The sequence below is a fragment of the Gadus macrocephalus genome, chromosome 21 (genome assembly GCF_031168955.1).
Source record: "Gadus macrocephalus chromosome 21, ASM3116895v1".
NCBI lineage: Eukaryota > Metazoa > Chordata > Actinopteri > Gadiformes > Gadidae > Gadus > Gadus macrocephalus.
The window spans coordinates 4,114,323-4,136,981 of NC_082402.1; the positions used below are offsets into that span (position 1 = coordinate 4,114,323).

At 45.0% G+C, this 22,659-nt stretch overlaps 3 protein-coding genes and 3 non-coding genes across 8 annotated transcripts in view; 2 read left to right on the forward strand and 4 right to left on the reverse strand.

Annotated features, from left to right (window-relative positions):
- eya4 (EYA transcriptional coactivator and phosphatase 4) overlaps window positions 1–12,319 on the forward strand; it is a 13,148-nt gene extending 829 nt beyond the window's left edge. The window contains 13 exon segments of the mRNA XM_060042392.1: window positions 156–273; window positions 275–301; window positions 303–366; window positions 2,811–2,918; window positions 2,921–2,946; window positions 3,248–3,331; window positions 7,334–7,423; window positions 7,573–7,631; window positions 7,981–8,141; window positions 8,510–8,624; window positions 9,124–9,245; window positions 10,244–10,344; window positions 11,429–12,319. Of these exon segments, the coding sequence (XP_059898375.1) occupies window positions 156–273; window positions 275–301; window positions 303–366; window positions 2,811–2,918; window positions 2,921–2,946; window positions 3,248–3,331; window positions 7,334–7,423; window positions 7,573–7,631; window positions 7,981–8,141; window positions 8,510–8,624; window positions 9,124–9,245; window positions 10,244–10,344; window positions 11,429–11,509 (1,156 nt within the window). The 3' untranslated portion in view covers window positions 11,510–12,319.
- A 928-nt stretch (window positions 12,320–13,247) lies between these two features.
- On the reverse strand, window positions 13,248–15,781 carry rps12 (ribosomal protein S12). Its single transcript, XM_060041398.1, has 6 exons — window positions 15,669–15,781; window positions 15,499–15,545; window positions 14,974–15,090; window positions 14,625–14,727; window positions 14,137–14,238; window positions 13,248–13,336 (listed from the first exon to the last, which is right to left on the reverse strand). Exons 2-6 carry the CDS (start codon window positions 15,510–15,512, stop codon window positions 13,274–13,276), a joined length of 399 nt encoding a protein of 132 aa, XP_059897381.1. The 5' UTR covers window positions 15,513–15,545; window positions 15,669–15,781; the 3' UTR covers window positions 13,248–13,273.
- LOC132450496 (small nucleolar RNA SNORD101) lies at window positions 13,634–13,710 on the reverse strand. Its single transcript, XR_009523876.1, has one exon. It is a non-coding gene; the product is annotated as a small nucleolar RNA SNORD101 (small nucleolar RNA).
- LOC132450504 (small nucleolar RNA SNORD100) lies at window positions 14,331–14,414 on the reverse strand. Its single transcript, XR_009523883.1, has one exon. It is a non-coding gene; the product is annotated as a small nucleolar RNA SNORD100 (small nucleolar RNA).
- LOC132450497 (small nucleolar RNA SNORD101) lies at window positions 15,176–15,254 on the reverse strand. Its single transcript, XR_009523877.1, has one exon. It is a non-coding gene; the product is annotated as a small nucleolar RNA SNORD101 (small nucleolar RNA).
- Window positions 15,782–16,586: 805 nt separating the features above from the next.
- On the forward strand, window positions 16,587–21,041 carry LOC132450333 (cholesterol 24-hydroxylase-like). 3 transcript variants are annotated; one of them, XM_060042414.1, is made up of 15 exons: window positions 16,587–16,806; window positions 16,881–16,958; window positions 17,124–17,205; window positions 17,319–17,392; window positions 17,617–17,703; window positions 17,890–18,028; window positions 18,180–18,290; window positions 18,696–18,858; window positions 19,150–19,215; window positions 19,334–19,406; window positions 19,509–19,593; window positions 19,842–19,952; window positions 20,240–20,328; window positions 20,469–20,535; window positions 20,630–21,041. In XM_060042414.1, exons 1-15 carry the CDS (start codon window positions 16,658–16,660, stop codon window positions 20,771–20,773), a joined length of 1,518 nt encoding a protein of 505 aa, XP_059898397.1. In that variant the 5' UTR covers window positions 16,587–16,657; the 3' UTR covers window positions 20,774–21,041. The 3 variants fall into 3 exon arrangements, with proteins under 3 accessions (XP_059898397.1, XP_059898398.1, XP_059898399.1); XM_060042415.1 differs by lacking the exons at window positions 16,587–16,806; window positions 16,881–16,958 and adding an exon at window positions 16,960–17,086; XM_060042416.1 differs by lacking the exons at window positions 16,587–16,806; window positions 16,881–16,958; window positions 17,319–17,392 and having other exon boundaries at window positions 17,122–17,205.
- The last annotated feature ends 1,618 nt before the right edge of the window (window positions 21,042–22,659 follow it).

Genomic DNA, 22,659 nt, shown 5'->3' on the forward strand with positions numbered 1-22,659 from the left:
GTCGAAGCGACTGCGTGATCATTGCGTTTGCGTCAACGTGGCACCCTAACTGAGCCACTGCAGCGCGTTCAGACATGTCCTCCAACGCAGTACCACCTGACAGGGATCCCACATGTAACCACTACGTTATCATGTCCCTCCCCATAGTGATATAGTGTCTCTAATCGACATACTGTATGCGTTGCCTTACAGGATTACCCCTCATACACATTTGGCCAAAACCAGTACGCCCAGTATTACCCGGCATCCTCGTACGGAACCTACATGACCTCCAAACAGCGTGGACGGCTCGGGGACCACGGGCGGCCTATCAGCTGCAAGATCCCGCCCCCGCCATGACAGGACAGGCTGCCGAGCTCCACCCAGGTGCTGTGGTGGAACACTTTGGGCTACTTAGTCAGCCATTTTCTTTTTTCAGCCCTTCTCGTCGGTCCACAGACGGACTTCCTGACCAGACAAGACAGTTTCCTGCTTCCGGCTTTTCTGGCTGATTTGTTTGCCCGCACACAGAGTGGTTGGATAACTGTTGCATCGCCGTGACAACCTGTGATGAGTCAATGTTGGTTCAAGGACGACAAAAATGGACAGAATGCGAGTGTAGGTTTCCTTGCTGGTAAAGTATTGATGGGCGCTCGTCTAAAGGCCTGCGTGGACGGAGATAGAGGATGAGGAAGTGAGCTCGGATAGTCGAGAGCATTGAAATTAGCGGTAAAGATGTTTTAGGAAGAAAACCATGAGGATTTTTTGTAAAAATTAGATCATAATTTTCTATACTGCTACAAATAAAATCGTATAATATTTTTATATAATTAACAAACCTATGGCAGGATTTGACTTATGGGTGATTATGATCGACATCTTACACCGGGGTCGGCCTTGAGTCCTTAAACCTGGAATCACTTTAAGATTTAATGTTGGATTTTTGATGCTGGAAAAATGTTCTCCGGAACAGAAGATAAATATTCAGATAAAAAAGCATAGCAAAATGAAGTCAATGAAATGGCAAAAATTTCAGAAGTGTAATGAAAACCATATTTTACTGTCAGGACTCGAGACAGTAATCAGATAATACTAATGATAATAAGCTCACTCACAAAGACGTCGGACACGATAAAATAAACTGGCAATTTGATTCATTAGGTACCAGATTTTTATCATTAATTAGCTGATATAAACAGATGTTTTAGAGAAGAACAAAGTGAAGGATAAAATAACACGAAAACAGAAATAAAACACCAGGACACACACACACACACACACACACACATGTGCAGTAGAGCGCGTGTCACCAGCGATCTGTGCACGTGTGTATCCGTTTCCTCATCTCTTTCTCACACTTCTTTGGTTTGTCTTGGCCTGGGTTCAGGTGGCCTGATAAAGGCAGTCCATCCGTCTTTCTGTCACCATTGCTTTTCCTTTCTCTCTCTCTCTGTCTCTCTCTGTCTCTCTCTCTCTCTCTCTCTCTCTCTCTCTCTCTCTCTCTCTCTCTCTCCCTCCTATTTCTTTCCTCGATGTCGTTCGCCCACCCGCCCCGCCCCCGCCCCCACTCCTGCCCCCCCCCCCCCCCCCCCCCCCCCCCCCCCCCCCCCCACGGCCCTTCGCTCTTCTTCCCCTGATTGAGACATAACAATATGGGAGTTGAAGTTTGGGGTCTGGTTCTACTTACCGCCCAGCAGTGGAAGCATATGGCACGTCTGTGTGTTTGTGTGTGTGTGTGTGTGTGTGTGTTTGAGAGTGTGAGTGTGAGTCTAAGTGTGCACGTGTGTGTGGTGGCTGTGCATGGCTGCATGCGAGTCTGCATTTTGTGTGTGTGGGCAGCCGTACATATGTCTTCATCGAAGAGAGAGAGCAAGAGAGCAAGAGAGCAAGAGAGAGAGAGAGAGAGAGAGAGAGAGAGAGAGAGAGAGAGAGAGAGAGAGAGAGAGAGAGAGAGAGCGAGAGTGAGAGCCAACATGGCTGTCTGTGTGTTTTCCTCACGTACGTCTCTTCTCTTCCTGATTGACAGCTAAACTACAGCGGCGGGGGCAGCCCTTAACAACCTCCCTCGTATTATTATTATTATTATTATTATAATTACCGCTTTTTCCACTTTTTGTATTTCAAAATTTATTTAGCAATCCCAGGTCTTCCTCAGCCCATAAATCCACCTACGAGCTCCAGCGAAGCGCAGTCGAAGCCCAGCTGTAGCGCAAAGGGCCCTTCTGGTTGAGGGCCTGTTTTCCTGTCCCTCTATAAGTTAATCCGTCATGCCTATTACGTTGACTTATTCCCCCTACTGGACACAATGTCCTTTAACCCCGGCCCTGAGTTATGGCTCCTGCATCTTCAGCAACCAACCCACAGAGGTGAGCGCAACTCAGGCAACTACGGTGGGAACAAACGCCGGCCATTACCGAGACACGGAGAAAAGGAACTCAGAATATTTTATGATCGTGAGCGTTTAGATCAGGGCATTGAAGTTAAAGGCGTTCCTTGTTTGCCGTGTATCCGTGCGTTTTTGTGTATGTTGGCGTGACTCTGTGTCTGTGCGTTTGTGTGTCTATGTGTGCGTGCGGGCATCGGAAAGTGAGCGTGTGGCGCTGTGTGTGGACGCTACGTGTGTGTGTGTGTGTGTGTGTGCGTGTCTGTGTATGCGTGCTACGTGTGCACGCGCACGTGCGTGTACGCGTGCCCCATGTGCGCCGTCTGTGTACGCGTGCTACGCGCGCGTGTGCGTGCATGCGTGCTACGCGCCTGCGTGCGTGTCCGTGTACGCGTGCTCCGTGCGGTGGGGGGGGGTCTGACCGGTGGTCATGTGCTCGCCTCCTCAGGGGAATTCGAGCCGGTGCAGAGCCCCTCCACCCCCATCAAGGAGCTGGACGAGCGCGCCTGTCGGAGCGGGGGCTCCAAGTCCCGGGGCCGCGGTCGCAAGAACAACCCTCCCCCCCGCCCGACAGCGACCTGGAGGTGAGCGACCCCCCCCCCCCCCCCCCCCCCCCCCACCCCCCGGTATGATCACTGATCGCCCCCCCCCCTCTCCCTCCTCCTCCCTGTCGACAGCTTGATGTGGATTTATAGAAAAGCCACACGGCAGATGGTCTCCATTCGCACACGAGGGCCGTAACGCTGGGAGACACACACACACGCACACACACACACACACACACACACGCACGCGCGCGCGCACACACAACACACACACACAAACCACCGTTTCTAAACTGTGTTTTTCCTTGCGTGTGTGTGTCTATATTTGCGTTCCTTCCAGCGAGTGTTTGTGTGGGACCTGGACGAGACCATCATCGTCTTCCACTCCCTGCTCACGGGGTCCTACGCACAGAAGTACGGCAAGGTGAGGCTCAACCCAGTGGACGCCGCTCCCCTCCTCGGAGAGCACGTCCACCCCCGTGACCCCTGACCCCCACTGTCCCATGGCACACCCCGCCGCACCACATCGACACCCAGGAACACGGCGGAGGCCAACGGTCTCGTCCGTGCATAACTCACTCTCGAGTGATGAAACCGCTTTCAGTTTGGATTAAATATCTCTCTGAAGAACCGCTCTTATCCACTCGGATGACAGCAGTGTTTGATTTATGTTTCCAGCATGCAGTTTGTCAGGTTGACCTGCAGTTTGCTGTCTGCCGTCCTACACCTCTGTAGAGGTAGCTCCTCTTAATGCGCCTCCTTAAACGGGCGTAGTAAAGGTGGTGTTCCAGAGGAGAGAGCGTAGGTAGCCGGGCCACCAGAGGGTTCGTCACGCTACAGCCCCCTAATCCGCTGTCAGTCACGCGCTCGGCGGTGAAGCCAAGGTGGGCGTGGCCCAGCACCATTCAGACCGCAGAACTTGAATGACCCCGGGAGCAGCTCAAGCGTTTACGGCCGGGTCTGTGGGAACCCGCTCCACTTCCTACTGGTTCCTCCCCAGTGGCACAATCTAGGGCTTGGACCTGGGCTCTAAATGGGTAAAAAGTAAACCCTAGTGGGCTATAAAAGGCTGTGTGTGTATGTGTGTGATTGTATGTGTGTGTGTGTGTGTGTGTGTGGGTGTGGGTGTGCGTGTGCGTGTGTGTGGGTTAGTGTGAGTGTGTGTGTTTTGTGTGTGTGTGTGTGTGTGTGTGTGTGTGTGTGTGTGTGTGTGTGTGTGTGTGTGTGTGTGTGTGTGTGTGTGTGTGTGTGCGTGCGTGCGTGCGTGCGTGTGTGTGTGGGTTAGTGTGAGTGTGTTTGTGTGTGTGCGTGGGTGAACTGCAAAGAGACACACACTGCACATAGATGCAGTCCCCTGCTGTATAATAAACATTGTGTGTGTTTTTTTGGCCTCATCTAGAGGAGATCTGGAGGACAATAGTATAATATATCTACCATACCGGGAGCCAGACACAGTTGCAAATGTCCCTGTGAATTCAGAGAGCGAATGAAAAAAGTGTGCTCAACAGCTTATTCTGCCTGCCTACCAAGCGTGCTTGCACGGCCACTGAAAAGGTTGTGATATGAGTTGCAGGGATTAAGCAACCCCAGGATACAGTGACATTTAATATAAAATGTCACTGTATTTTTTATGAAATAATAATTTCATGTGTATATTAAATTATCTTAATGATTATTGTTATCACTATTATTATTACCATTATTATCATCACTATTAATTTGTAATATTACTATTATTATTATGACTATTGTTTTTATTTTTTATGTTATTATTATAATATAATAATATTTTCAATATTGTAAAATAAAAGAGGGTTCAAATTATTATAAATTCCCTTTCTATTATGTTATATCATACTATAGATATTATCACTGAAATATTTGTTTACACTGTTGCCGTGATAACCACGAAGACCCCAATTCTCAGTTGAGATATCTGCGCCGTTCACTCAAATCTAACCCTGATGACCAGACATTCCTGCACACTCAGACACATTCATTGTCATCCCTCATCATGGTAATCATTGTAATATTCCATTGTGCCAGACGGTTAAATATTCCTTTATTAATTCCAGAAAGTGAACGGCAGAGGCGAACAATGGACTTCGAAGTAACATACACGCTTGACCAAATTCATATATATTTTTTTTAAACGCTTTGATGGATGGAAATCACTTGGGAAAATGTTTCCCTTCAGAGCCAACTCGGTCTCGGTCTGGAGTCCTGAGCACAAAACCATATTTTTAGTGGTCAAAAAAGCACAGAAGAAATGTACGTGTTTTGGTAAACACCCACCTTAAACTCTCCCCTGATTGGCCGACAGCCAAAATCATCATTCACCTGGCAGACCCACCGAAGGGCCGATGCGTTCGAATATCGCCGTGCTGGAAGGGAAGGAAAGGAACCCGAGAGTATTTGTGCTTCTTTTATATATTGACAAAGCTTAGTCGTTTTCAGTGGTGCCGGCTGTTTTGTTTTACGAACAATCCCTTTACCAACACCTTTGGTGCAAATCCTTCACTTGGACTACTACCCCTAACAATCAGCGGTCCCCTCAAACTTTCTTCCACTGGAATTAAAACAATCTTTCACTTTCCCTCCCTCCTCCCTCTCTCTGCCTCTCTCTCTCCCCACTCTCCCCTATCAAGTTTTCTTTGTCTCTCCCTCTCTCTTATCAACTCTCATTCCCCAATTCCCCCCCCGTCCTCTCTCTCTCTCTCTCTCCCCCCTCCCTCCCTCCCTCCCTCCCTCCCTCCCTCCCTCCCTCCCTCCCTCTCTCTCTCTCTCTCTCTCTCTCCTCTCTCTCTCTCTCTCTCTCTCTCTCTCTCTCTCTCTCCTCTCTCTCCTCTCTCTCTCTCTCTCTCTCTCTCTCTCTCTCTCCCTCTCTCTCTCCCTCTCCCCTCTCCGTGTCAATCTCTCTCTCACTATCTCTACCTCTTTATCTCTCCCACTCGAACTTTCTCCAACTCTCCTCTCTCCCAATATCTCTCCCTCTCCCTCCCTCCCTCCCTCCCTCCCTCCTAACCTCCCACTTTCAAACTCTCTCTCTCTCCCCTCCCCCTCCTCTCTCTCATTATCTGTCCATGTCTCTCGCCCCCAGCGGGAGGGTCCGTGGCGTTAGGGTCTTTCTATTCTGGTGGGCTGACAGCGTCAGCACATGGTGTGGCAGGCTGTCGGCTCCCACTGACCTATCACACATGATGGTTTATGCAGCTGAGCCCCGGCTGGCAGTACCTTGTGCCCTGTCCGCCTAACCTACCTCAGCTGTGCGCGGACTTGACGTGACGCACACACACACACACACACAGACACACACGGACACACACACACACACACATACACACGCACAGGCACACACGGACACACACACACACACACACGGACACACACATACACAGGCATATACGCGCACACCCGCACACGCACTTGCATACACGTCCCTCACATATGCATGCGAAAAGTGCATGCATGCTTGTGCGCACTTTACATGACGCACGCGAACGCAAACACACGCAAGGTATGTGCACACACCCCACACACACACACGTCCGCAAAGGCGTGTGCACACACACACACACGTACACACACACACACACATACGCAAACATGGCCGGGCACACACACATACCCACAAACGCACACACTCGCAATAGCATGGGAACACACAGAAACACATACGGTTGCACATACACACACACACACACACACACACACACACACACACACACACACACACACACACACACACACACACACACACACACACACACACACACACACACACACACACACACACACAGCCGGCATTTTTCTATGGGTGGGGGGGGGGGGGGGCTTCCTTCAGCTTACCATGCTGAGTACTCCCAAACCACATAGATGCAATTCACATAAGCGGAGCGCAGCCCCGTCTCAACACCCCCACAAAGCCCCCCGGCCCGTCCCCCCCCCTCACCCCCAGGAAGGGGAATGTTGATGGGACAGAGCAAGTGCAACCTGTCTGTCAGCAGACCCCAGGGCTACAGGGACCTCCAGCACCGCGCTCCACCAGGACAGAAGGGGGCCGTTGGCAGGGCCGCTGGCTGGCTGGGTGGATGGCTGGGCGGGTGGATGGCTGTGTGGGTGGGTGGAGGCGGGCCGCAGCATGAGTCGACGGGCTCGACGTGGAGAGTGCATACGGAACAGGGTTCATGTGGGAACTGAAGCGGAAAGTGGGAGGAAGAGATTTTGGAGCCGTGAAGGCGATACGGAGCGATGGAGGGATTGTGACATATAGCGCCCATAACATGACGGGCGTGTTAAGCTGCCACCGTGATAATGACAGGAACGGATGTATCGTGTTTGTTTATAACCACTAAGACCTGAAAACATAGATGAGGATGATGATGATGATGATGATGATGATGATGATCTCTTCCTCCTCTGGTAGGACCCACCGATGGCCGTAACGCTCGGTCTGAGAATGGAGGAGATGATCTTCAACTTGGCAGACACACACTTATTTTTCAACGATCTCGAGGTAAGACGAGGCAGACTTTGCTAACACCTCCCCCTGGTGGTCAAACGCAAGAATACACCCATATTAGACGGACTGTATGGTAACTGGGATGCATCAGGATACATGCAAGGCTTAATATGGAGTGTGTGTCCGTCTGTGTGTGTGTACAGGAATGTGATCAGGTACATATTGATGATGTATCATCAGACGACAATGGCCAGGATTTGAGGTGAGTTCGAGCCTCTTGAATAACGGAATAATGAATAACCTATTTGAACAGGCCTAGCACATTAGCATTTGTTAAATTGTAAGCAGTGATTTTTTTATTTATTAAATCCCTTGGTTAAATATAAATAAATGATGTGTGTATGCAGTAAATCATAACTTATATTTTTACTTCATAGTCATTATAAACATTCAGCGTTAACCATTAGCAATTTTACCCCGTAACTGTTCATAGCATAAACTAAATAACCAATAATTGATCAGCAATGTGGTGAATATGTTGTTGTTGTTTTTTGTGTTCTAACGGAGCAGATGTTTCAAATAAAACATATCATTATTATTATTATTGACAGTACTTACAGTTTTGCAACTGATGGCTTCCATGCAGCTGCGACCAGCGCCAACCTGTGCCTTGCTACTGGGGTCCGCGGCGGGGTGGACTGGATGAGGAAGCTGGCCTTCCGCTACCGACGGGTCAAAGAGTTGTATAGCACGTACAAAAACAATGTAGGGGGTAAGCCAATCGGATGAGACGGGGGGCGGGGCCTTTCCTGGGCCGTAGAGCCGATGGGAGTATGATGGGAGTATGATGGGAGTATGCGTGGGGGGGAAGGGGGGGATTGGCGACGCATCGGAAAGGGAGTGTTATATCCTTTTTAGTTTGTATTTTCGCGTTTTTTTATAAAAATGTAATTACCTTAAAAATTTTGAAATGCGGCCTCTCTTAAGGACGTGTTATTTTTTAGAAGGGGGCTTCAGAACGCGTCACGGTCGGAGCGTAGGCCGTAGAGCGTGGGGCGGCAGTGATGCTGTCGCCCGGCGGGGTGTGATCCGTGCTCCGCGAGCCCCGGGCTGACCGGGTTGTGGTGGTTGTGGTTCCAGGGCTGCTGGGCCCGGCTAAGAGAGACGCCTGGCTGCAGCTCAGGGCCGAGGTGGAGGCTCTGACCGACTCCTGGCTCACCCACGCACTCAAGTCCTTGTCCATCATCAGCTCCAGGTCCCCCACCCCGCTGCCCACACAGACACACGCACACGCATACACACGTGCACGCACGCACGCACACACGCACACACACACCCATACATAGACACTTCACACACACACACACACACATACATAGACACCACACACACATACATACATAGACACCACACCACACATACATAACCACACACACACACACACACACACACCCATACATAGACACTTCACACACACACACACACACATACATAGACACCACACACACACACACACACATACATACATAGACACCACACCACACATACATAGACACCACACACACACACACACACACACACACACACACACACACACACACACACACACACTCTTCATACCCTGTATGTCTGTCTGTACATTGACCCGCCAACCTGTATATTACAGTACAAGTAATAGTAGCAATAGAAAAGCATGCATTGACCAGATTTTCTTTTTGTGTGTGTGTGTGTGTGTGTGTGTGTCGTCACTACAGGAGTAACTGTGTGAATGTGTTGGTGACGACCACCCAGCTCATACCGGCGCTGGCTAAGGTTCTCCTGTACAGTCTGGGCTCGGCTTTCCCCATCGAGAACATTTACAGCGCAACCAAAATAGGTATGTTTCAACACACGCACGCACGCACGCACGCACGCACACACACACACACACACACACACACACACACACACACACACACACACACACACACACACACACACACACACACACACACACACACACACACACACACACACACACACACACACACACACACACACACACACAAGCTCACACACGCATGCGCCAAACACATTTATTACCATCAGGCAGCTGCACCAAGTGTTTCTCAGAGGTTACCTAACACTGTAGATTCTGCATCATAGTAAATCATGTAATTAAACAAAGAGCTGCTTTTAGTTCACACCCGAATATGAAATGTATCTATTTTAGGGCAATTTTTACAGCCAACAGACACATATACACTTACACACTTGCTACGTGTCCCTAACCCTTTAAACTCGCACACAAACACACATTGACACACACAAAGACATCCATTACAACTGTTGTAGGGCCGGCTAATGCGTATATTAGGAGCTAATAGATGCTGATATTACATCCAAAGCTATTTCATTTGGTTCCTCGATATGGTGGGACAAGACTTGTACCGGGTCTAGCTTGAATAGCTTTTGCAACATAACTTGTATAATACTGGCCCTCCAAAGTGAAATCTTGCAGGCGTGCAGGTTTAAAACCCAGGTACGAGGCTGGCAGGTAAACCTCCATTACTCTGAAGTATCAGGATAAAAAGCACTTCATAAAGAGAGAATGTGAAATGCTCAGGAGAAGAAATAGGTGTCCACATCGTATTACTCCTCCAACAGCTGAAACAAAATCCATAACTCGGCCAAACATCCCAGTCCTGATCAAAACTCATCCATCAACCATCCGATCGTTTAAGGTTCCGGACTCATGGAGCGTGCGGTGTCAGGACGCTGGCAAACTCGTGTGACGCCTCAAAAATTCCCATTTTGATATTTCCAAATGTATTATCTGTTCATCTCCATCACTGCGTCAAAGGACACTTGTTGAAGCCATGTGTTTGTCTCCAGGAAAAGAGAGCTGTTTTGAGCGTATAGTGTCCCGCTTTGGCACTAACGTTACATATGTTGTGGTTGGCGATGGGAGAGATGAAGAGCATGCGGCCAGCCAGGTAAACACAACCTCCCTCTCTCCGGGCGTCCCTTCTGACCATCTCCCCCTCCTTCCTTCCTCCCCCCTTGTTTATTTTGTTTTTTCGCAGGAAAAGAGAGTTGCTTTGAGCGCATAATGCAAAGGTTTGGCAGGAAAGTAGTGTATGTTGTTATTGGGGATGGTGTGGAAGAGGAGCAGGCAGCCAAAAAGGTAATGGACCCGCCATCACACCGTGAACCCGCCCTGTTCCACGCTGCGTGCGCTCTGATTGGACCAAGTCATGCCTTTCTTTGCTGTGGTGGATTTGAGCTGGGACTTCTGATTTCTGTTCTACTCCTTGGTTTGGTTTGATTTGTGTTGTTGCTTGGCGCTCTACTTTTCTTTATAACAATAAAAGTAGACTTCTTCACCAGAATACTGTAGTGCATTCTAGAGATTGTGAGGCTTTATCAATGTCGTATGTTTTCGTCGATCCGGTTAATCCAAAGCATTATCACCTGCACCACACGCATCACATGCCTTTAATGGGGAATAAATGTAAAATATGATTCATATGTGTTGCCTTACATGAAACCCCATTCATAATTATCGACATTTGACCAGGTGGACAAAGTGTACACAGTGGAAAAAGCTTTTGAACAATCTCTTTAATATACCCTAAATTCTGGATTCATAAACGTCCCCTGTAGTTTCCCTTCCATTTGACTGACAGTAATATAATGCAGGAAAGTTGGGACTTGTACTGGGGATTCTCTTGGTTTGTTCTGTCCTGGTGGTAGGCTACTGTCCTCTGTGGTGTGGGAGACAAACGGGCAAGGGTTCACTGCGGCTAAGCAATCAACATATTTTGAAGCTTTTACTTAGAAAGGAGGTATTAAGCACATGTTCTTCCTTGGTTTGGGCATAGTTCTGGGCGCAAGGAATCGTGGACTGCATGGATTTGGTTTGCAGTGCTTTTGCAATGCAAGCGACTACGAACCAGTAGTGTAGCTTGCATGAGTTTTGGGGTGGTGGTGTGTGTCAGTGCTATAAAATAATGCATACCAATGTCTTCAGGTTGATTTGTGTCCATCTCATGGTGTGTTTCTGTGTTCACTCTGCAGCATAACATGCCTTTCTGGAGGATATCTAGTCACTCGGACCTGCTGGCTTTGCATCAAGCACTGGAATTTGAGTATCTGTAACAGATACCAAAAGCAATACGGACATATTCAATGTCGTCAGAGGTGGTCGCCGACAGACCTCAAAGAGCCTCGTTCTGTATACATATTTAAGAAAAAAAGACAACACACCATACACTGCGACTTTTTTTGTGATTTCCTTTTTTTTTTTTTATGTTTGTATTTACATACTCTGGTCTTAAGAAGAGAGGTGAAGGAAAAAAAAAAACTTAAGGACAGTGGGGTCAAGACAGGACTGGACCCCGCCCCCCCCCCCCACACACCCCTCGTCCTGATGATGCTGAGGACTGACAGTTGTGAAGTAGCAACACCGCTCAAGCAAGAAGGATCTTCCCAGCGCCCAACTTCGATACTCGTCAGTACTCTCGATGCTCGTCGTCCGATTTCGTTTACCCGTGGGCCTCTTGATTGAGTTCTGCAGAACCCAGGCCTGAGCGGCCAAACCCATGAAAGTGTGTCCATTCATGAGGAACTCCCATTTAGGAGCTGAGCAGAGGGTTGGTTTGAGTCATGCCGGGTTGGGACAAACAGCTGCATGTGAAAACGAGCTATTATATACTGCAATTAACTTTCTGTTTGGTCATTCGAATTACAATGAAGTCCGTAGCAGAAACTTGTAAATTATCAGTAACCTTCTGTGGGCAGCAGTTCTTGTCAATGAAAGGAAAATGTTTCTTTTAGGGGATCTGGATTTTTTGTATGTTTTTTTTTGAAAAGGAGAATGTGATGTGTTGTGCCTTATAAACGTGTTTGAGTGAATATTTCCTTTTTTCCCAGACCTAATATGTAGATATAAAAATACCCCAAACAAAATGTGCCTTTTCTTTCATTACTTATCCTCTTAAAAATATATATTGCATTGAAAATGTAACCACAAGTCCAGTCTACTTAAGTAGAGCAAGAAAAAACTGGAAGACCCTAGCAATTGGGTCAGCAATCTGCTTGCCTTTGAGCTGTGCTGTCAGATTTTAAACAGTCAACGGGGGTGGGGGAGGATGGACCAATAGCAAGCCCCAAACACAAATCCCAGCAGACTGAGGGAGCTAGACCAGTAAAGCAATCGGTCGGGTCACAGTGAGACATTACCAATGTAGACGGTGAAAGTGTCTCATTTAAAAAAATTAATTTGGTTGAACTAAATATGGAAATTTTAAAAGCGTCTAATCCCTAGTGTCTACCTGTGGGCATATCGACAATAAGGTGCCTCGACAGTCTGTTCAGGAGCAGCATTTAATGTACTTATTAAAGTATATTTCATGGCTGTAGCCCAGTGGTTAAGGACTGGTAGGTGCCTGGTTAAGAATTTATCCATTTTTAAGTTTATGCCAACTGATTGCATAAACCCGTTAGAGCTGCTGCACCCACATCGAGTTGAATGAAATATCTAGAATACAGCCCATTTAGGGATTACCTCCCCACTATACAAAATGCTGACATCCAGTTCTGATTGTCTCATCTATGGCTGACAGACAAGATAGCCAAAAACTGAGCATTTAATAGCCGACAATGCCATTTCCTACAAATTATATCCCTGAAAAGCATCTGACTTTTAAAAAGGCAGTCAAAGATTAACCTCAATTACGCAAATGCATGAGAAAAAGCTACTTGAATGTATTTTGCCACCTTAAAATTGGACTATTTAATATGAATGAGCACCCATGCGTTCAAAGCCTCAATTCCTCTACTGCCCTAAACCAGCATCTTCACACAAGGACGAGTATTAAAACCACCACAAGACAGATCAGTTTCATCCTTTTATTTCACTTCTTATTTCTTGGACTTGAAGTATTCCTCGATCACATCCTTCGCTTGAGACTCCTTGCCGTAATCCTGATGAGAAATAATTTTCCCATTAGATACAGAATCACTCAATTCCCACTACTGAACAGTCTATAAACACACATCAATAAACCATGTTTATAGCCAGTCTTAGAAACCCCACAAACCAAAGCGATAGGGGGGCTCGTTTGCTGGAAGTCTTGATCTGGCCAGTATTGATGAGGCATTGCACAGCACCTGAACGTGTCTGTCACGCTGCTTTGTTTACACTCTCATGGCCACAGTATATGCATCCTCTAGTCATACTTCATTAACGTGATCGCACGTGTCGATTGCACAAGTCTCCAGCACTTCAGATTAGGATTCTCACTCATAAAATAGGTGAAGGGGTATCCGACAAAAGAAAAGCAAATCATCATTTAGTGCTGGAGAACTCGTCAGTTTGTAACTTGTGGTAATTCACATCGAGCACATTCTGGTAAAGTCTTGCTGTATCCTTCCTCCGCTGTTTGTGATGGATACAATAAGTCATTTATAGTCGTTAGTTGCCTTTGCCCAATATATGCATCCTCTACCTTTCCATCGCCGTAATTATGCCATGAAACACTCAAGCAGGATATGGTTTGTATCCAAGTAGACCAAATGGGGAAAACAACTTTATACTTGCATACAATGCCATACTCGCTGCGTCATGGGTTTGCATGATACTCACTAATAGACCGAAAGGCGATGTTGAAAGTAGCCCAATGACCGCCACATCTCTCATTAGCTTTCTGTCCATCAATGCTAGTTTCAGCACTAATCCAAACGCCTTGACGCTAATGTACACGGTTCACCGGGGCCCTCCTTACCTTGATCACGACACAGCTGCAGCCCACCACCTTGCGGGGTTTGCCCTCACGGTCGATCTTGCAGAGACCGACCCACTCCCCGAGCTTCTTGTTATCGTCAACCTGAACGAAAGTGGAGAGAGTTAGGAGATGGCACGCGGGGCTGTTCAGCGAATCAGCAACTGGTGACACACACCAGCGCTGACAGGCATAGCTGCATCTCAGACATGGAATTGGGTAACAGTGGCAATGTCCTCATATTAGTCAGTAGAGGGAGCCAGATCATCATCACAGACACAGCAGTCCATTAGTCGAGCACTCTTCCCCAAGTTGACATGGCAATGTTAAATCTCACTTCACAAATACTATACTACAACAAAATGCTTAGTTATCACACGCAAAACATGCCATTTCTTTGTTAGTAGTATCAACAATGACCCAGGAGTCACATTGACTGCATCATGCAGATTATGGTTGCATTAAGAGGACCCTTGGTTTAGGTTCCGTACCTTGATGAGGTTGATCTGATGCTCGGCGCAGAGGGCTTCCACCAGCTTGACGTACATGGCCTCGTCACAGTTGGCCGCGAGGACACACAGATGGGCCTGGCGCCTAAAGATAGAACACAAGAGTCAGGCGGTGTAAGTTCGCACCAATAAGGTTCAGCTGGTCGGATTAGCTCAGGAGGTAGAGCAGTTGTCTTGTAACTGAATGGTTGCTAGTTCGATCCCCAGCTCCTCCTAGCTTAGTGTTGATGTGTCCCTGAGCAAGACACTTAACCCTAACTGCTCCTGAAAAGACTCTGCCGTCGGTGTGTCAATGTGTGTATGGTGTGTATGATGGTCCTTATTGTCTTACTTGTCCAGAGCCTTTGCCGCCTCACGGATTCCGCGGGCGAGACCATCGTGGATGAGTGCGGTCTTGAGCACTTCGGGGAGAGCGGTGTTCACATCCATCACACCTCCAGCGGCGACGCTGAGGACACAACAGGGAAAGGAACTTTAAAATACGGTTAACTATTATTGCGATCGCATGGGTCCATGGCACTGACCAGTCTCCAGCGCATCAGATTAGGGTTCTCACTCATAAAATAGGTGAAGGGGTATCCGACAAAAGAAAAGTAAATCATCATTTAGTGCTGGAGAGCTTGCAAGTTTGTGCTAACTTAATGTAATTAGCATTGGGCACATTCTAGTAAAGCGTTGCCGTATTCATCCTTCGCCGTTTGCGATGTGATGGATAAACGTATAGGTAATGTATAGTAGAATTTCCCAAATGGGCCAAGCTCCATAATACATATTAGACCAAGATATTAAGCAATGCTGTTTATTTCTGTCCTCAATGCATTACTCGTGTAATGGTATCAAGTATGGGGACGCTCACCCTTCCTCGGCCATTGTGTATTATCGATGGATGGCGGACCTAAAATGCTGCAATAAAACAGATAGGCAAACATAACGTTATTGTCGAGTGTAAAAATTAAGTTACTGGTTATATTTTAGATAGGATGTTAAAGATATTGAACAGATTGGACCCGGAGGTAGAAAACACACCTAAATCTCCTGTCTCAAAGCGGGTAAAGAGGACGTCATAGCTACGCGACGTTGATTTAACTCCTGAAAGAGGACCTCTGTTTAGGCAGGAGGTGCCTGAAGATCTGCCTGTTTTTAATGTCATTTCAAAAGCGCAGCGAATGAAAAAATGCATTTGGGCTTTTATCCATCCATATATATCCACATATGAGTTCATGTTCCAGCTTGTGCTACACTACAATACTACAATATATCAAGGTTTTAATGTGTAAATCATCGCCAATCATATCTAATTGTTTACTATGGCCTACTATAAAAAAATTTACCCATCTTATCCACAACATTCTCCTCATTGCGCCGTGGCATATTCGGACCACATGGATACGCTGTCACTCTGACAGAAATGTCATAAGTACCTGTGTGAAGCCTTTCACTCATGTAGCCTGTCTTTATTTACAATAAATAATAATTGTGTTTTACTGTTTGAAAGCCAAATAAAAGATTTCCTGTGAGAATAAAGTCCTGTGAGAATAAAAGTACAGCTAAATGATGTCATAAGTCGCTTTAGGGGTCATTACACAATAATAGTTAATTATTCACCATAATAATTAATTATTCACAATAGCATTAGATGTATATAGTAGAATATATATGGCTCAATGCATATACAAAACAGTTGTGTAGTATATGAATGTAAAATATGTATTACTTTCCTTCATTACTTTGTGTTATATGTCTATTGATTTTAATGATTAATCCTAATTAGCCCCAATTTTATTGTTGTTTTACTTGCCTATTATTAATTTCGCAATAATGGAACATGACCAGTATAGTACAGGCCTACTGTGCATGTTTTGGCATTGAACAGTGATTGAATAGAAGTTAATATTCAATATAAAGGTAAAGGTGATCGAACGATAATATAGGAAGTGACCTGTGGAATTTGGAGAGACCTCCTCATAGCGAGCAGTCAGGAAGAGTTTTCTCACTTCAGTAAAACATTTGTTATAATGGGTGCATTTTACCTGTTCTCATACTGGTTCAGTTTTGCGATATTGTGTATACTCCTTCTGATTGCATCCGCGTTCCTTGGATATTGTTTATATGTTAAATACATTCACATGAAATATGATCATATCCCTGGGCCACCGAGAGACAGGTAAGAGCGCTCCAATTATTTTCGTGTACTCGTTTAGTAAAACAAGATTAACCACACTACTTTGATTATTGCAGTTTTCTCTTCGGGCATGCACCAACCATGATAGAGGAAACACGAAGTGGGAGAAATCTCCACGACAAATTCCTGCAGTGGTAGGCATAAGGAAGAGTTAATATTCTTAGATCTATTTGGGCGGTAGTGCAAACAATAGGCGAGTTGACCTCTGTACTGTATACATCTTGCTTATATCATGCTTTCTCATAAAATACGCTTACTTATCGTATTCTATTTATCAATCAAATGTGGGTTTTTTTCAGGTCAGAAATGTACGGGCCAGTGTATAGGATAAATAGCCTTCATATGGTTATTATTGGTGTGACTTGTCCGGAGGCTACTAAGGTAAAATACCAGAGTGTGAATCCCCCGTTTGTGCACAACTCAGTTCAATAAGAAAGCGTTGCTTACAACAGGATACAGAGGTAAAAAAAAAAAAACGTGAACTCTGATTTCAGGAGATCTTGATGTCCCCTAAGTACCCAAAAGATAAACTTTTGTACGCACGGCTCTTTAATCTTTTTGGAGTGAGGTAGGTTTATGGAAACATCATACAAACACAACGTATGCTGTGCAGTAATGCAATTTTATAATGACATTATGTGGTCTTACTATTGTATGATTCAAATTGCTTGCCTATTTTATGCATATATATATACTGTATATATATATATATATATATATATATATATATACACACTTTTTATCCTCCATCAACTGGTGTTAATGTAATTGTCACGATTCATGTATCACAAGGTTCCTTGGGAGTGGCTTGGTTTCCGCTACTAACCACGAGCAGTGGTATAAACAACGAAGGATCATGGACCCGGCCTTCAGCACTCTGTGAGTCAAAGGAAGATGGAGTGAAATGTAATCAAGCTAAATAGCATCAAACACATAAATGCAAACTCCTCTCCAGTGTAATAGACCAAATAAACGTATTCGATGCATTCGGATGTGCTCTGGATACGCGCAGAGTTCATGCGACAACAATCTCCTGACACAGCCGGATTCTCGTATCACTTCCAGGTACCTCAGGGGTCTGATGGGGACCTTCAACGAGAGGGCAGAACACCTCATGGATGAACTCACAAAGTTAGCAGACAGCAAAAAAGAAGCAAAGATGCACCACTTGCTTAGCCGTGTGACCCTAGATGTCATCACCAAGGTACTACCAACAAACAATACCTGTGTGACAGTTCACTAACTATATATTGGTGGTGTTACACTTTCCACTGCTCAAAGAACAATTGCTAAGCAACGCTTTTCCTCCCAAACATTCTCAACGTTTAATTGCTGTATCTTTTGCTAACATGCAGGTGGCCTTTGGAATGGATTTAGACCTCGTCAACAACGACTCGCCGTTCCCCAAAGCCATCGAGACTTGTCTGAAAGGCATGGTCGCCAATCTCCGAGATTTATTCTTTCAGGTACTACGAATTATAAGGATTTCAGAAGTATGTAACACGGGCCTATGTTCAGCAGCTATTTTGTGAAGTGCCTCATTTATACATGATTCGAGTACAATCAGAGTCACAAATCAGAGAGCAGGAGAAGGGTTAGGACCAGGCAAAATGTGTGAATGGAAGCAAGACGATATTGTGTTGCAGTACTCAGAGCGTGAGGGTCATCTGCAAGTAGAGGCCTTGGATCCCTGTTTTATGTGTGGAAGTTATATTTTAGATTTGAACACTAGCTTTGTGACAGGTGTTATCAAAGTGTAAGCACGAAGGGTCATTAAAAGGCAACTGTGTAAGTCAATATGTTGATTATAAAATGGCAATTGATTATCAGGTTTTTCTTATGATTGAAATGTGGATATCCAACTCTTTCAGTACAAGCAAAACAACCGACCGTTCATCAAGGAGGTGAGGGAGGCGTGCCAGTTTCTGCGGACCACAGGAGAAGACTGGATCTCCAAACGGAGAACTGCCGTCCAAAATGGCGAAGATGTACCCAAAGACATCCTCACTCAGATCATCAAATCAGCTGGACAAGGTTGCGATACCAATACAATATTACAAAACTGTAATGCCGCCCTTGTTATACTACAGTTCCTAGTATCTGTAACAAGAGGCAAGAGGCTGTTACAAGTGGTGACATCTATCAATTCAGAGATAATCCCAACCAAATTCACATGCAGATACAGAAATTAAGGTTTACGTTTGTTTTTTCTCTTAGCTATATAGAAAGACTAAATATGTGAAGACAATATGAAGCACAAGAAGGCAAAGTCCTTGAAGAATATTGCTTGATAGATAATTGGATAGTCTACGTTTTATATTGCAGAAGAGGAGATCACCAAAGAGGATGAGGACTTAATGTTGGACAACTTTGTGACGTTTCTCATCGCGGGTGAGCCAGAAAATACATTTCATTTTCTGTTATAACCAGTGTGCATATTCGGTTCACAGGTTATACTGAACTTATTTTTCTGCTCCCAGTTGTAAACATAAGATATTTTCACTTTCAGGGCAGGAAACAACAGCCAGTCAGCTGGCGTTCTGCATCACCGAACTAGCAAGGAACCCTGACGTCATGGAAAAGTAAGAGGCAGCACAAGGACTAATAATCAGCCAACTGTTGTGTTTAATTATTGAACGTGGAGATGGACGGGAGACATTCCTGTAACCTGTTATGTTCACCAGAGCGCAGAAAGAGGTGGATTCTGTCCTTGGAATGAAGCAGGAGATTAGCTATGATGATTTGGGAGAGCTGACCTACCTCGGACAGGTACATCCCATAATCAATCTGAAGGCCCATTATACACCTTTCTTGAGCACACGTTAGTAGCGACGCAGCTTCAAATCTGTATGTTGAAATTGGAAAGAGTAAATACAACGAAATAAAAACAAAGAATCTTGATGTTTCTTTACGTTGTGAACATATAATTTTTCCACTTCAACGTATTGGTCTCCCATTTAAGCACAAGGTTGATTTAGAGGTCAGTACGGTTCTGTAAATGATGAGTATTCTTCCAGGTACTGAAGGAGACGCTGAGGTTGTACCCCAGTGCCCCGGGATTGTCCCGCGAGGTGTCATCAGACATTACCATCGCTGGTTATGACATACCTGGAGGAACTATACAAATGGTTAGTGCTTTGCTGCGAGAGCTATCGAGCCGTCAAGTCATGCAGTGCTCTGAAACTTGACAAGCATAATAGAAAAGTTAGCTGAGTGGTTGGTCAGGGTGTTTGCCTCCCAGCGGGAAGGTTTTGGGTTTGAAACCCCATCGTCCGCACTCCGCAGTCTATACTGCCATTGACTTTGAGAAAAGATGCCCTAAACCCTAAGAATTCTATCTAAGTCACTTTGGATAAAAGTGTCTGTGAAAGGACTTCACAGTAATAACGTTTAACTGATTGTCATGTATTTACAGTTTGACACCTATGTTTGTGGGCGGATGGATAAATTCTTCAAGGACCCACTGACGTTTGATCCAGACCGGTTTCATCCAGACGCAACAAAGTAAGCAGCCGGTCTTTTCAATGTGTTAAGCATCGGGGTCATCTTCAATGTGAACTGCTGACTTTCTACATTAATTTCACTTGACAGTCTTTAAGTATGAAAGAGAGTGTTGCGTATTCACTGCAGCCATCTTCCTGTAGGCCTTACTACTGTTACTTCCCCTTCGCTCTTGGAGCACGCTCCTGTCTGGGACAGAAGTTTGCACAGGTGGGTGACACAGGTAGACACACCAAACATGCTATCTCCGGGGAAAAAAAAAATCCAGAAACTCAAACTGAGCATGTGTATGATGTGATTCCAGATGGAGGCTAAGGTGGTGATGGCCAAGCTGCTTCAGAGGTTTGATTTCAGCCTGGTGCCAGGACAGTCCTTTGACATCTTGGACACGGGAACCTTGAGGCCAAAGAGTGGGGTCGTTTGCAACATTAAACACAGGGATCAGTAGGGGAAGTATGGGAGTGCAGTGGCCTGGGCGTATGACTCTCAGCCCAAAAGGTGGCGGGTTTGAGTGAATAAAATAAATAATAATAATGATAATCTCTGACGATTTGATTGGCTGACCGGCCTGATTGTAATTATAACACAATCAGTTTCCTTGTAATATATATCGGTTGAAAATACAAATATGCAATCATAATTAGCGTGCACATTGTTATTGCAATTCTTCTGACAAAGAGATGGTTCATTTGTTCAATGATTAATAAAGCAATATTTTTTTTTATTCATTACATTTATTAACTTTGATTCTTCAAGGATTTAAACTCTGTTGCCCAAATAGAGCCAACAATTTAACAAGGGTTATATTGGGAAAAAGTACGGCATTTTCGATGCATCAATATGTTTTGTGTTTTGCGGTAAGGGTACAACGAGGGTAGACCTACAACTGAAAATGTGTAATAATAATAATAATAATGTTTATGTTATTCCGTTTTAGGCAATGCTGATTTAATATTCGAAGTATAAGTGGCACTTAGTTGGGCAGTATGCAGCACGATGCGACCATATTCTCTCCTCAATGCTCCTTGCAATAGCTGGAAAATAGTAAATACCATATCTTACCACATGGGTACGCTGTGACTCTGAGAGAAGTGTCACAGGCACCTGTTAAACCAGACTCATGTAGCCTGTCTTTTGTTGGTTTTTGAATAACCGTCTTTAACTGTTTTAAAGCCAAATGAAACATTCCCTGCTTCAGAATAAAGCCTACAAGTATGTCTACATTACATTATGCTTTAAGTGAAGTATGTACATTATAGTAGAAGTTTATTTAGGTCATTACACAATAACAATTTAGTGTTCACAATATTTCCTGAGGAAGTAGCATTGATGTAGGCCTATAGTAGCCTATCATCCTACTGAATATAAACAGTTGTGTAATATTTCAATGTAAAAAAAATATTATTTAGTTGCACCTATTCGTTTAAAGTCTGCCCATAGATTCATTAGGTTTACTGATTCAGCTGTCCTAATTAGACTGCGGTCAAGTGAGCCGCCATTCGTTCATCCGCGGTTAAGCCAGCCGTCACACAAAATCTTCGTGCGCCTTTACTCTAAACAGCCTTTGGGTGGTATCTCGCAACGTTTTCAAAATAAAACCCTTCACCTACGTGTGTAGATATATAGAACACTAGCTGGCGGCGTCTAGAATGTCCGCACTTGCGGACATCTTGCCAGTCAGCTGCTCACCCATAACATTGTGTTGGTAGTGGTACATGTACTTTATAAATAACCATAACTTGCTACATTTTCAACCCTTTTACCAACGGTTGGGTTTCTTACAAACCTTATTAACGTGGTTATAGGCCTACTATTGTACCAATTTTAGAACATTTCAATTTTTTTAGAATCTAACATAATTATTCATCTGACAGTATCAAGTATGCAGTGCCGTAACTACATCTCTGACGTTTATAACAAAACAAACCGTTTGAAAATGTAGCAAGGTGGTTAAGGTTATTTAAAAAGTACATGTACCACTACCAAGTCAACAGTGTTATGGGTGAGCAGCTGACTGTGGCAAGTTGGCCGCCAGTGCGGACCTTCGACTCCATTGGCCAGCAGAATATGCATGCACGTTTTTCAAATGACACTTTCTCAAAATATACAGTAAAATCAAATGGTTCCTTGTGGTCAAGTAGTCAGTACAACAGTTAGTATGGTCATATCAGTCAGTGACATTTTCTCTAAATCTATACAGTAAAATCGAATGGTTCCTTGTGTACAAGTAGTCGGTATAACAGTTAGTATGTCATATCAGTTAGTGCCTGAACTTATGTGAAATTCGGTCTATAGCCCACTTCAAAGTGCTGACATAATGCAATTTTGCAAAGG